This window comes from Rhinatrema bivittatum, chromosome 7, assembly GCF_901001135.1.
Source record: "Rhinatrema bivittatum chromosome 7, aRhiBiv1.1, whole genome shotgun sequence".
Lineage (NCBI taxonomy): Eukaryota > Metazoa > Chordata > Amphibia > Gymnophiona > Rhinatrematidae > Rhinatrema > Rhinatrema bivittatum.
The window spans coordinates 80,014,303-80,029,344 of NC_042621.1; the positions used below are offsets into that span (position 1 = coordinate 80,014,303).

At 40.9% G+C, this 15,042-nt stretch overlaps 1 protein-coding gene across 1 annotated transcript; it reads right to left on the reverse strand.

Moving 5' to 3' along the window:
* Window positions 1–644: 644 nt before the first annotated feature.
* Window positions 645–6,170, reverse strand: LOC115096104 (putative nuclease HARBI1). The gene is made up of 4 exons (XM_029610635.1): window positions 5,940–6,170; window positions 5,244–5,476; window positions 3,005–3,176; window positions 645–1,096 (listed from the first exon to the last, which is right to left on the reverse strand). The coding sequence occupies exons 2-4, from the start codon at window positions 5,265–5,267 to the stop codon at window positions 966–968; spliced, it is 327 nt and encodes a 108-aa protein (XP_029466495.1). The 5' UTR covers window positions 5,268–5,476; window positions 5,940–6,170; the 3' UTR covers window positions 645–965.
* Between the last annotated feature and the right edge of the window lie 8,872 nt (window positions 6,171–15,042).

Genomic DNA, 15,042 nt, shown 5'->3' on the forward strand with positions numbered 1-15,042 from the left:
AGGGACAGAGTATTTCTCATGTAGGTTCTTAGAGGTCTCACAAATAACCCCCTCCTCTGTTGAAGATATTTTGAATAATCCAAATTCATTCTTTTGTGTTTTCTATTTCGGGAGTTGTAATTGGCGTATGAGAGAGGCACTGAAGTATGTTCCAATATGTTCTACTGTTATCTTTTGTTTTCTGATTTCTTTTTAGTGAATAAATAATGTTTCTACAGCTGAGTGAATCTGTGGTTTAATGTAATTCCTTTACATCCTTACTGACCAGTGTCCCTTCCAGAGATGTCCTGAACTTGGGCATCTTGAACTTGGATGCTTAAGTCCAAGTCCTCGCTTAAAGGCGCAAGATTTGGGTCACCAATCTCAGGTTGTTCGGATGCCCAAATTTGGTGCCTTTAAGGGATGCTGTGAACATCAATGTCCACGACAGTGTCCATGAGCCCAGAGACTACCACCCCAGTGTGAAGGGAAATGAAGTGGAACATGGTTGCTCAGCTAGGCAGAGATGCGCTATGTGTGTTGCCAGCCCAGTTCTGGCACTAGGATTTCAAACCCAAAGATCATCCCATACTAAGGACAGGATCCAACAAAGAGAACATTTAAAAACAAGTGTATTTTGAAGAAATAAACTTTTATTAACACTAGTAACAAGTATGTAGAAAGACAAAAAAAAAAAAAAAAACGCCTGTAGAAGAGGTGCACATTAATACATAGTACTTATTGTCAGTCTCCACAAAAATCTTGTATGACACTCCTCCTGATCTCATTTCCACTGGCTGTGTTCTTTCTGGAATCTGCCGAGGTCATGTCTAGCTGTTCCTCCAGGTCAGGATTAATGTCCTGTGGAAGACCATGCTGCAGAGCAAGGTTGTGAAGCATGCAACAGGTCATCACAATGTCTGCTACATTCTCAGGAGAGTTCTGTAGTGCTCCTCCTCAGTGATCCAGGCAGCAGAAATTACTTTTTAAGAGACAAATGTTCTTTTGATTACACTCCTTGTCCTGACATGTTCCTCTGGATACCTCACTTCTGCAGCTGTCCTTGGAACAGCAAGTGGTATTAGCAGCCATGATTTGCAAGCATAACCAGCATCACCTGTGTGAAAAAAAAATAATTTTGCATTAATTTAACTAGTTTCCTTTAAGCTGATATCTAACATTTTTAAAATTACAAATGCGACTTCTATGTACAATAGAAAAAAAATACTATTATGCCTTTAGGACTCAGCCCTGTTTACTAACATCCACTACATATTAAAAAACATAATGACAGCCATGTACAAGATAGCGTGTACAATGCCACAGTTACTTATATGATTCATGTGTCAGCAAAATATGACTCATTACTATTTGTTCTCTAACTCACAAACCTCCATATCCTTTAAAGTCCATACGATACAATAAAAAATCAGTTACATGAAGTATTAGGCTAATTTCCTGGTTGTCTACCTTCTACATTCAAAACCAAGGTAGTACCAATGAGGGCAACCACCAAGTTCAATTGGAAAACAAAACATTACAAAACTATTAACCTCTCCCCCTCTTCTAACCACATCCACATACATTAATTGCGAACTGCTAAGTAATCCCCTACTTTCCAAAATGCAGCTACTGAAAAAAGTTGTACATTATATACCCCTTTTTACCCCAGACCACAACATTTTTTTGAAAGGTATTACTAATTTATAAAAAATTTAAGATCACAAATTAGTAAGCACTTTGGGACCAATGTACAAAAAGCACTTATTATTATGGCTTAGATTCCCACCATATCACACTTACTTTTTAAATTATTTTTGTGCATATGTACCCCACAGAGCTGATAAAAAACTTATAAGTCAATACATAAAACCAAGAGGATACAATCACTATTATCAAAAAGATAAAAAAATATTTTTATTAGAGAACAACGATATCAGAATAAAGTACCTTTAATGTAATCCACTGTCTCTCACCACGCAATGCCTGTGACGGCCAGAACATGGTCCATGTTGGGCATTTTTGTGAACGCTACAGAGGGGAGCTAAGTATTTTTAACTTTTTCAATAAATAAAAATATATATATATAAAAAATTTTGGGGAGATATAAAACAATTAAACGATGATTAAGTGGATAATTTATATGAGACAACGATAAAAGATTACAATACAGTGCTGTGACGGCTGATACTGTCTGTGGCCCATTGCATGGTGATAGACAGTGGATTATATTAAAGGTACTTTATTCTGATATCATTGTTCTCTAATAAAAAGCATTTTTTATTTTTTTGATAATAGTGATTGTATCCTCTTGGTTTTATGTATTGATTTATTAGTGAGAGGAGGTTGGCTTCTGTGTTGTGATTTAAAACTTATACCATAATGCCTCTGTATCACTCCATGGTGAGCTCGTACTTTGAGTACTATATACAGTTCTGGTTGCCATATCTTAAAAAAGATATAGTTGCAATGGAGAAGGTACAGAGAAGGGCAACCAAAATGATAAAGGGGAATGGAACAGCTCCCCTATGAGGAAAGGCTGAAGAGGTTAGGACTTTTCAGCTTGGAGAAGAGATGGCTGAGGGGGGATATGATAGAGGTGTTTAAAATCATGAGAGGTCTAGAATGGGCAGATGTGAATAGAAGGACTAGGAGGCACTCCATGAAGTTAACAAGTAGCACATTTAAAACTAATCGGAGAACATTCTTTTTCACTCAATGCACAATTAAGGTCTGGAATTTGTTGCCAGAGAATTTGGTTTGTGCAGTTAGTGTAGCTGGGTTCAAAAAAGGATTGGATAAGTTCTTGGAGGAGAAGTCCATTACCTGCTATTAATCAAGTTGATTTAGAGAATAGCCACTGCTATTACTGGCATCAGTAGCATGGGATCTACTTAGTGCTTAGATACTTGCCAGGTTCTTGTGGCCCGGTTTTGGCCTCTGTTGGAAACAAGATGCTGGGCTTGATGGACTGTTGTTCTGACCCAATATGGCAATTTATTATTTTCTTATATTCTTAACTTACCCAGCAACCAGCCTTCACTATATTTCCCTTCAGTGAATTGCTGTGCCAGGGCTGATTGTGCCAGGATGTAGGAATCATGGCTGCTACCACGGAATTTTGCCACCACGCTGAGAATCTTCTGTTCAGTGTTACAGACCACTTGCACAGTGAGGGAGTGGTAATACTTTCGATTCTGGTATTAGCAATAAAAATAATAGCAAAGAAAGTCTTATTTTAAATTGATAAACACAATTCCTCAAATAATTACACTTCAACAGCTAGAACCGCTGCAGGGAAACATACTCATATTTTTTTAATATTTTTATTGCAAATAAAAAATGTTATTGATTAATCTGTTATGATTCTGCTTGTGAGACTAGCTCACAAGCACCCTATTACCTCTACACTGCCGACACCACCGAAGTTCCCTCACGGCCAGGAGGCAGCCGCCGATCCTGCCATTAAAGGTCAGGATGGGGGTTTACGTAGGGCTGGGGGGGCGGCAGAAGGGAAGTTTCCTCCGAGGCCGCTCCGATTTTGGAGCGGCCTCGGAGGGAATAGGGAAAGCCATCGGGGCTTCCCTAGGGCTCGGTGCACGCAAGGTGCACCCCCTTGTGCGCACAAATCTATGCCCGCGCGTACGTTTTAAAATTTGGCCTCACCTTGTAGGCCTTTAAATCTCATCTATTAAAAAGATTTCCTTGTAGGCACAAAATAATAAATCAGGCTCAAACTGTTTTGCATATGGTCCCACGAGGACTGTGTGACAGAACTAAAGTTAGGGATGCTTTAGCCTCATTAGAATTTCACCTAGTACTTTTTTTTTACAATTCTATGATGACTATTTAACCTGTTGTCCCATTTTTTGCCCTTAAACTCATCTTATTAAAAGTTCTGCAATGTTGTGATATATGATAGGGGGCGGATTTTAAATGCGTAAGTTACGCACATAACCCTTACAACCCCCCCCTGCGTGCGCTGAGCCTATTTTGCGTTGCGCGCAAGCCCCGGGACGCACGTATTTCCGGGGGCTTGCAAAAATGGGCGGGGGCATGGCGGCAGTCCGAGGGCAGTCCAGGGGCATGGCTGTGCCCTGACACAGCGGCCTGTGTTTGGGCCTGCCGCGCAAGTTACGCCTGCCAGAGACCTGCCAGAGGCAGGCGTAACTCAACAAAATAAGGTAGGGGGGATTTAGGTAGGGCTGGGGGGGGGGTGGGTTACATAGGGTAAGGGAAGGAAAGGTGGGGGGGGAACAAAAAAAAGTTTCCTCCAAGGCCGCTCCAATTTTGGAGCGGCCTTGGAAGGAACGGGGAAACCATCGGGGCTCCCCTAGGGCTCAGCGCTCGCAAGGTGCACATGTGTGCACCCCCTTGTGCGCGCCGACCCCGGATTTTATAACATGCGCGCGGTAGCGTGCATGTTATAAAATCAAGTGTACATTTGTACGCGCCGGGTAGCATGCACAAATGTACCCCCCCCCCCCGTGCATAATTTTAAAAATCTGCCCCTATGAGAGTGATCTGAAAGCACCAATTTCATTTCATTTCACTTAAAGTTACAGTGCTTCCTGCTTGTGGCAAAAGTCTAATTTGCCACAGGCAGAAAGAACGAAGACCCGCCAAAGCATGTTTTTCTAAGATGTTACGAGGCTGACAAAACAAATAAAAATACCTGGCGCACAACAATAGCATAAATAATATTCAGAGGGAATATAAAATTAAAATTTCATTATTGAGCCCTGGTGGCCAGAGCTCACTGTCAATTAGCCTGGATTATCTGTTTCTAAAACTCTTTGACAGTTCCTCGATTATCTTGCTTAAGGCAAATTTGATTTTTACAGCAAGTAGGCAGTACTGGTGCTTTAAAACATTTAGCAGAAGGCAAGCCTCCAGCCAGTCACTTTGGTAGAAGTGTTATACTGTATACTGCTGAGTGGAAGACCCATGGAGCTGCAATACAAGAGAGTTAGGGGGAGAGTTAAGGTAACACACTTAGGCCAGACGCATGGCTCAGGCCACAGTTCTTTGTATTTGTCTGGACTGGCAGGGATTAGTAACACCACAGAGGCAGCACACTCAGGGCCAGAAAAGAAGGTAACATGGGTGCTGATACTGTGGCAACCTTTGCCAGCCATAGAGTCAGGGCTGGATTTGAGAGTTTTGTACCCATAGGCAGAGTTGAAGAGTGTGTGAGGGAGAGGGGGAGAAAGGGAGACCCTGTGGATAGAAAGTTTATGTGTAGGGGGAAGTCCTTTTCTCACCTTCCCAAAATCCGAGAATGCCATAAAAGTGTCCCTTTGAAGAGGATTGCTGGAGTATTCTCCTTCTTGGCACAGATGCACTCCTCTTTGGCGCTTTCAAAATTTGGCACCCTACGGGATGGCCTATGTTGCCTGGTCCTAAATCCGGGCCTACATAGACTGGCACTGTGGATAGTCCTGGAGGAGACCTTCCCTCCAGCATTGGACTGGCAAGGTTACAGGAAAGCTGAGGGCTAAAAACAGAAGTTAAAAACGTGTAGTTCTATGTATAGTATGTATGTGTATATATACACACACATATAAATATAAACATATATATATATCTTGGAAGAGATTCAGATTTTTGAGGGAACTAGAAATAAATTGTGGTCTGTTTGCACACAAGAATGCAAGGAAGAAAAAAGAACAGCTGCTTTATCTTTTCAGCCACCCGACCTCCTGTATTTGATATTAATGGAATATATACTAACGGATGCTGTCCTTAATAACTGCAAAAACCTGCTTTTAGCAGCGATGAAAATAAGACCATACGTCCAGTTTAACTTTAAATCTTGCCGTTTACTCTAATACCATTATCTCATACATAGAAGAAATGTAAATCTAAAATATGCTGGTGATTATAACCGTTTTTTCCTGACAGACATTGTAATATAAATGTACATAAATTGAATTTCTTCTTTAAAGAAATCTGAATACCTTTGGCGCATTTTAGCAAATCATCTCCAGCCTCCATGGCATCAGTTCAATGGACTGAGGAAAAGTGATCCCCCTATGGCATGGTTTCTGCAATACAAGGATACAGCAAGGAAAAGACACGCCAAGAAAAATATAATGTGCTTTATTGATATTCAGAATTTATTTTATTAAACTTGCACAAAAGGCTGAAAAACTGGAAGCTGGTCTTATGGCACCGAAATGTTAACTGTTTGAGTACTATTTGTTTTTACTGTCTTAAAATAACTAAGTTGTAGGTGTTTTGACTGCTCCTGTAACTTTTATATTATATTATATCACTTGGAATGACGGTATATAAAACATTTCAATAAATACATAAATAAATATTCATTAAGTCAGAACTCATAATAAAATCCAATGCAAAGCGTCAGTGGGAAGACTTGATGCAACCTTTTATGGTGTAGTTATTCGGCACGAAAGTCGGCAGGACTGCCCCCCACTTTGCCACCCCTCCACCCCCCGTTACCGCTGGATTCTCTAAGGTCACAGACCTTAGGTGGATAAGTTGCCTCAGCTCTACTTAGCCAGAGCTTTGTCACCAATTAGCCAGATAAGGTTTCAACTTATCCAGCTATGTTTAAAATACATGCAGTGTACTTTTTCATATATGTTCTTGGTTAGATTTATATGTATTTTATATAGAGTGCATGTACTTGCGGGCACATCCATATCATTGCATATATATGCACACTCAGGCATGTTTTAAAGTTATCCTTCCTATGTACATACTTTTTTAAATTCTAACTCCAGTCCTCCAGAACTTCTCTCTACAGTTTGCATAAAAGTATACATGTAACTGAGTTATGTGCACTATTTTAGAATAGCCATTTACACCCATAAAACCATGTTTTATGTACATAGCTTTGAAAATTGTCCCCTATATGTCCAACGCTTACAAATCTGTTAAATCATAATGTTTTTTATTTATCAGGAAAGCAGATAAGATGGGAAAGAACATTTCAAATTAACTCTAAATGGCAAAATATGATACATCTACACCTGATTTTTTTTTTTTCAGTTTTTCTTAGGCCTGTTTAGATTAGCACTACTGTACTGCCATATCTGCCATGCCATGGTAAGATAAATAATATTGGACTACGCATTTTAGATTCCCAATCATAACTTTACTAGAGATGTGAATCGTGTCCTCGATCGTCTTAACGATCGATTTCGGCTGGGAGGGGGAGGGAATCATATCGTCGCCGTTTGGGTGTTTAGAGTATCGTGAAAATCGTTAAAATCGTGAACCGGCACACTAAAACCCCCTAAAACCCACCCCCGACCCTTTAAATTAAATCCCCCACCCTCCCGAACCCCCCCCCCAAATGCCTTAAATTACCTGGGGGTCCAGCGGCGGTCTGGAACGGTCTCCTGCAATTGAATCGTGTTGTCTTCAGCCGGCGCCATTCTGCGCCGCCATTTTGCAAAATGGCGGCGCAGAATGGCGCCGGCTGAAGACAACACGATTCAATTGCAGGAGACCGTTCCGGACCGCCACTGGACCCCCAGGTAATTTAAGGCATTTGGGGGGGGGGGTCGGGAGGGTGGGGGTTTTAGTGTGCCGGTTTTCCTGCCCTCCCCCTTCCCCCGATTTACGATTTTTTGACGATAAATCGGGGGAATTGGTATTGTATCCTGGCCCTAACGATTTTTGACAATTTAAAATATATCGGACGATATTTTAAATCGTCAAAAAACGATTCACATCCCTAAACTTTACTAGCTTGGATACCGGGTATGTGATAACAGTATCTGCAAAAGTGTATCAGAATAAATGCACTGACAACTAGCGACAAGGAGCGTGAGAGAGTGAAAGAAAGGTACCACTTTGTTAGATAATAATCATACACACCTCTTTTCTAGTAAGCTTATGATGAGAACTCTATCAAGCTTTTAGCCTTCTCCATTTCACATGCTGCTAGTCACTGGACTTACGATAACTAGATGCCTCAAGATTTACAAAATCTAAAAGTATGTGACTGACTACATATTGTTTACTTAGCCCTACGCAAAAATTATTTCAGAATTTGCTCATTTATATTTACCAAAAATCTGATATGTTACATGTTGCGACATGAGAACCTCTGACATTCAATCTTGCCTCCATGGAGGAGGTGCTTAAGATGAAACAAACACCATACTATTAAGCACTAATTTTAAAGGCACTATATAAATTGATGACTATATGAGAATAAATGACAATGGAGAGGTAAACTCTGATGGTATGGGAAGAGCTCAAGGTAATAGTAAGGGTGAAAATAATTGCTTTTATCAGATTCATATAGCAGCAAAGGGTAGAAGTACAACTACATTTATCAGTTGATAATAAACAACTAGAAAAGCTGCATAAAAAAAACAGGGAACAAAACCATCTGACACGTTTATCAGAAGACAGAATGAAATTAAACAATGTTAGATGAGAAAATAAATGTACAATGTACATTTTGGAAACTTGCTAGACAAACATTATTTGAGAGAAGGAAGGACGGTAGACATCTTTTTTTCAAGGCAAATACAAAATTTGAGAGCTCTTAGAGCATTAATCACAATAGAACACCTTGTTTTTTAATATGACTGCATTGCCCATCAAACAAAGAGCTAAATCTTTCATGGATTACAACGGGAAACTGTATGAAAGACTGCCAAAGATGGATAAGTTGGCTAGAGAATTTAATGATTTCTTAAACAGATTGCATCTACTGAGAGTGGATGTGGAAGTAATAAAAATGTGATTTTCCCCTAGAATCTTTGGTGACCATTGTAAAATTCCTCTTAAATAGTAATTCCCCTGGGCCAGATGGGTTTGGAGGAATAGAACGAGAAATTCCTAGGGCAGTTCGGACAGTGTTAAACTACCTTGTTCTGGAGTGGAAACTGACCAAATCATGAAGAGCATCTTTTATCATAGTAATTCCTAAAGGAGACAACAGAATTTGTGTGATACAGATCAATCTATCTTCTGAATCAGGACTACAACATTCTGGCTAGGATCTTGAGGATTACAATAATCCTGAGGATTACAATACACAAAGACCAAACCTGATTTGTCTCTAGGAGACGGACTTTATAATTTAAGAAGACTCCTCTTACAAAATGAGGCCACCCAAACCACGAAAATATGGAGGGTAATATTCAAGGAGACCTCTCAAGGTAACACAGCATTTTATTTGCAGAAGTTGCTGATGTGTGCAATTGTAACTGCATTGGGAAGAGACATTCTGGGGGGTTGAGTTCTGAAATGGTGAAAGAAAAACTTGAAATTGTCTGAGCAAAGTCCTGCAAGGTTGAAGAATGCCCAGCAGCAGTAATTGATATGGAAAGGCAAGTGGAGGAAGAAAAACAGGACATCAAGATGAGGGTGTAATCTTTGCTGTGTTGCAGGACAAGGCAGAAAGGATAATAAATGAAAAGGAAATTGAGCAAAGATAGACAACCTTTTCAGAAAGAGCAGAGGTCTCCTTAAAGACAGATAAGGTGGTAGAAGAGACTGAGGAAGGTGTGAAAAACTGGAAACATAAACCAAGGTACCACGTTTCTGTGAAAGATGAAGAAAAGCCAACATTCACATTTGATGGACCACACATACCCATAAAATCTTACGCAAGAAATCTAGGTATAATTATTGATTCAAAACTATCACTGTCCAAACACATTTCGGAAACTGTTAAAAAATCTTTCTTGAAATTACACATGCTCAAAAAACTCAAACCATTATTACTACCATCTGATTTCAGGACAATTACACAAGCATTAATCCTAACGAACTTAGATTACTGCAATGCACTATATTTAGGTCTACCTTTATCTACATTACATCCCTTAGAGCTTGTCCAAAATGCAACTGCAAGAATGATTTATAACCTATCACGAAAAGAACACAAACACCCATATTGCAACACGTACTGCCTTCCCATAACCCACCGCATTAGATACAAAATCCTGTCTACTATTCAAAACTTACTTTTACAATCCTAATTCAGTATGGCTTTGCTTTATGCTGCGAATATATAAACCATCAAGACAACTCCGATCCATGGACAAATGTTTGCTAGAAATCCCATCAGTCGGAATTGTCAGTCTAGCCTTAATACGGAAAAGAACCTTCTCTGTGGCAGGTCCGACATTATGGAACTCTCTTCCTGAAAATATCCGTCTACTATCTAATCGTAAAGAATTAAAAAAAATGTTAAAAACTTACTTGTTTAATGATGCTTACAGAATACAATAAACCCAGCAATACCATTTGGTCGCATCGCCCCGACGCCAACCTCCTTGGATGAACTTATTTCATACTGTATTATTTTCTGTCTTTTAAACTATGTTTGTGTGCTTGTAAACCGCCTAGACGGGCATGTAAATGTCTTAATGTGCGGTATATAAAAACTTTTAAATAAATAAATAAAGCAGGGAAGCTAATAAAGCACTGCTGAGAGAGAATGATCCAGAAGAAGATGAAGCTGTTAGTAGAGTAACGCCTAGTATTGGAAATAGTGTGAAATTCCGAATATGTGAGACAAGATGTAACATCACCTTTTTCAGAAACAGAATCTGGAAGAGATGATAACAACCATTGTCTATTTTATAGGTGATTCCTTAAACATAGGATTGAGAATGGCCAGGGGAGCATAGGTTCTGACAGCTGACCTGGGGGGGGGGGGGGGCTGAGAATGATGGTATGATGCCCTGCCAGCACTGGTGAGTCCAGCACAGGTGAGTCCATCCCTATCTTAGCAAAGGGGAGATCCCCACCTGTACTCTCATGGGGGGTGGGGGGGGGGGGAATCCTTCCTCTGCAGTGGTGGTGGTGTTGCTGAAGGATGCATTAAAGCAGGTGGTGTAGCCATAGGAGAATGAGGCCCCCATCATGGCTGATTGCAGTCACATTAGGGTAGCCTTCCACGAGATTGACAGAACTACAGCAGGTGGTGAAACAATTTAAGGTAGTGGTGATGCAAATGCTGGGGAAGGCTGCATCTAGGGGCCCAGTGGCTGCCATGGAGCATTCCTTTCAGGCTGCAGTTGGTAGGGTGGCATCCACTATATCATCTCCCTCCAGACTGCTGTCATAGTCTGTATTTCCTCCTGCAGCATCCAACCAAGGCCCTGCATCTGACATCCTGCATTTCTTCCCACTCTACTTTCTTCAGGTCTTAAGATGTCTTGTCTTAGGACTCAAATCTGGTCTCCTATTCTTGCATTAAATAGTAACATGTGTCTCTCCTTTGGAGTGCAAGGCACCTCTTCATCTTCTCTATCTGAGAAGCTACACTCTTTAAATTACCTGCCTTCCCCTCATCTATAGCATGCCCCAAGACTTCTGGAGGAGGTGCCTGGCTGTAACATGGACCTTGGCTCCTCCTCCTCCTCCATCAAAGCCTGAGTGTATCTGTATCTGTAGCCATAAGCCTCTCAGGCTACTATCTGTCAGCAGAAGACTCCACTTCACTCTCTTCACCCAGGCTTTCCTGCAGTACTCATGGGTGCCGCTGTACCCTTCAAGGTCACTGGATCCAAGCCCCATCAAAATTATGTTCTATCTAATCCTCTGTAGACACTTTTTATCTTCCCTTTTCTCTGGACCTTCTTTATAGGTATGGAGAATTGTTCAATGGTCCCTACTCTACAAACTTCAAAACTAGCATTCCCTTGGGTGTCAAAGCTATCCTTATGCACATTTTATAAATTTACAGGCATGGACAGAAAGAGGACTGACAGCTAGGTATACCTCTTGCCTACATGCCCTTTTTGGCATTTGGACCACTGAAGATCTCCAAAACGGTACATATATATATATATATATATTTATAACTAGTTACACAGATTGTTATACTTGTGATATGTAAGCATCTTATGTCTTTTTCACAAGCACTGCTCACCTTGTAGGCCTCGAGATGTCCAGCTCTTGATCCTCTCTCACTGCTGCCTCTGAAATGGTGCTGAGGACCATGTTCAGCTTAAGTGAATATAACCTGGCTACCAGGCCCCTCTGAACCCATTCTGGCCTGCCTCTCTTTCACCTTGTATCAGAGATCTTACCACTTGACACTGAGATCTTGCACACTCCTGTTATTGTTGAAGACTGTATTCAGTCGATGGTGGATTTTTTTTTCCCCAATAGGATCCCACTTTTATGACTCCTTCCTATGCAAGAGGGTCTGGACCTTCATTACCTCCTTCACAACAAGATCCACCTTCCTTGGCTGGAAGTTTGGCTTCCAGACATGGTGAAATTAGAAGACAAGCTATGAGAGTTGCCCTTACACCTCCGCACTTGCACATAAAGTTGATGGAAGTATACATATATAAGGACAAGATTTATGCACAAAGAACATATGCATGTACTTTTATAAAATACATAGCAAAGTTTTGTGCAGTACCTGTTCACACATATATTCACTATATATAAAGATGTACAGTGCCTATAAAGAGTGGTATATGCATATATTATTCTTATAGGTGTGTGTGTGTGTGCAGAGTTGCTCCATATAGTAACGTAATAATGATGGCAGAAAAGGACCAAATGGTCCATCCAGTCTGCCCAGTAAACTTAAGGTAATATCTGCCACTCTGTGCAGGTTACTCCCGTATTTCTCTTAAGGGTAAGAACTGATGCTCTGTGCATTTATCCCCAAACTTATGATACCCATAAAAATTTCAGCTATTAACATTTTTTACAGGATGATGAGCTTTCTTGAGAGTTCAGTGTTGCTCGACATCCTTAGCTCATGGACCTGGCTGTAGAAGCAGTCCTGTGCTTTTTCCCTTATGTCTGCATATCGATACCCCAGACCATAGAAGTCGGGGGTCCTCTTGGTAGTTGTCTGAATCCAATTCCCCTTCTCCCCCTGCTGTTGAAGCAGGGAGCAATGTTTCAGTAGCATTTCTAGCAACAAGGCTTGTTGGTTGAGGGTAGTAATCTCCATGCTTTCTGCTAAGGGTAGTAGCTGCCGTTCTCTTCATTTCCTTTAGGACTTGGCCACAGATCAGTCCTGTGCTTTTTCCCTTATGTCTGTGTATCAGTTCCCCCAGACCATAGAAGTTGGGGGCTTTTGGTTGTTGCTCCAAAAATGGGTTAGCAGATGGCTCCAGATCATTAGGGAGAGACTGAGCCAAGTTTTGGTTTTATCCCCATTGCATTCAATGGAGGTAAACCAGGTTAGGCTCAACATGTCCCTGATGACCTGGAGTCATCTGCTAACCCTAGACCATAAGCTATATATTGGGTGTAAGGAAAGCAATGCATGTGTGCAAGATTAATTAACCATCTAAAGCCTTGTACTTTCTTTTATTGGCCTTTGATTTTATTGTCTATAGCTGGTATTAAATCAGAGAATGAGAGACCCTTCATTAACCTATAAACAATCTATTTGGATACTATATGGGTCCTGTGCATTAGGAGACATCTAAGTGTTAGTTTCTACTGGTTTTAATTTGCTATATTTACCCTATGATCTCCATTTTCTGTAATTGAGGTCCAGATGGAAAGCAGCTGAGGAAACAGACAAATTCAAACCCTGCTTCAGGAGATTGCCCTACAGCTCTGAAGGCTTGCTTTGTCTGTATCCTTCTCCCATTATAGGTGCAGATGGGTGAAGGTAACAGAAACATCAATCAAGAAATCCCTGATGGCTCACACCTGGGAACTTTAATGTGAGAGCCCTCAGATACTTCTTGAACCTACATGACTAGCAGAAGACAAGTTCTCAGGAGAAAGCTATGTTCTGGCAGACAGATCTCCATTGGCATGTGGGTCTCTTAGAGATGATGATGCAGGGATTTGCAGCGGGATGCTGGGAGCCTTGTGGGGGTAAGCTGGTCACTGACTGGGGAGGATAGCTGGGGTAAGCAGGGAGAAGGCGAGGATGGCACCTGTACTACTCCAGGCTGGCCTTCATTACTGTGGGACTTTGTTCCCGATCCAGTTTTTGGGAGACAGAACTGAATGATTAAAACCTGAGGCAGACAACATCTATTGAAAGGAGGTCCTACCTCCACATGTCTTTTCTGCTGGTAGGTGTGTGGTTGGTGAAAGGGCCACTAAATGCCAGCTCCTTGTCTCCCCACTGAGTGATATTAGGAATGGTAAATCAAACAAGATGTATCCCTCCATAGGCTATATCATTGTTTGTGGCTTGCCCGCATTCACATTTCCAGCACATTGAGGAAATAAGAACTAAGTGGTGGCTTACAGATCAAATGTGCTGTGCCCATTATAGCAAGGATATTCAGGAGAGTCCAGAATGCAGCCCCAAATAACCTGGAGTTAAACAGAGGCAACTGTAATGGCAGATGAGTGGAGGAGCGAGGAGAGAGCTGCATGCATCTCTACGTGCATGTTAGTGTATGGTTGTACTAGAGAGTGCTCTGAAAGATTGTAGTCTCTTAGCATGTCAATGGCAAAACAGATATTTTTTTAGGTAGCTGGGATGCTGATTTGGAGACTTGAGGCTAAAATCATAAAAATATAGCCAGAATCATACATTGCCACTCATCCTAGCAGGATTCTAATCCTCTTCTTATATAAATGTCAAAGCCTACCTAATTCTGTTTAGACTTTTAGACTGTCCGATTTAATTAAAAGTACATTTCCTGGCAGTCTCCCAGGCAGGTGATAATCTCAGCCACACAGGGGATCTATTTCCTTGGATTTGTAATGAGAGTATCCTCAGTACATAAGAAAAACATGCCTGACTGTAACTACACAGATAAATACATGTATTTATACTGGACACATAGTGAGACTCAAAAAGGACTGAACTTGGTTGAAACTTGTAAGCAGTAATGTACATCTCCAACTCTTCCACATAAACATGTAGAGAATCAAGAAAAGACATGAGTGTAATATAAGATGCCCTAGAGAGCCAAGCCCTGATGAATGATTTGGTCATCTTGACCTATTATTTATATCATGGGGCTTCCCAGTTTAATATGATCCTGAAGTGGTTTATACAGAGAGGAAATGTGGTGTGGTTAAATGTAGAATAGAGCTGCTACCCACAAGGCAGCTTTTGTTTGCATTTGTTTCCTCAAAGAAGCATTAGCTGAAGAAATGTCCTTTAAGGTT

Coding starts and splice junctions, on each gene's coding strand:
- LOC115096104 (XM_029610635.1), bottom strand. CDS start 5,267: ATGGCATTCTCGGATTTTGGGAAG. Junction 3,177..5,243: donor CATTCTCGGATTTTGGGAAG/GTGAGAAAAGGA, acceptor TGCTAATACCAG/AATCGAAAGTATTACCACTC. Junction 1,097..3,004: donor TAGTGAAGGCTGGTTGCTGG/GTAAGTTAAGAA, acceptor TTTTTCACACAG/GTGATGCTGGTTATGCTTGC.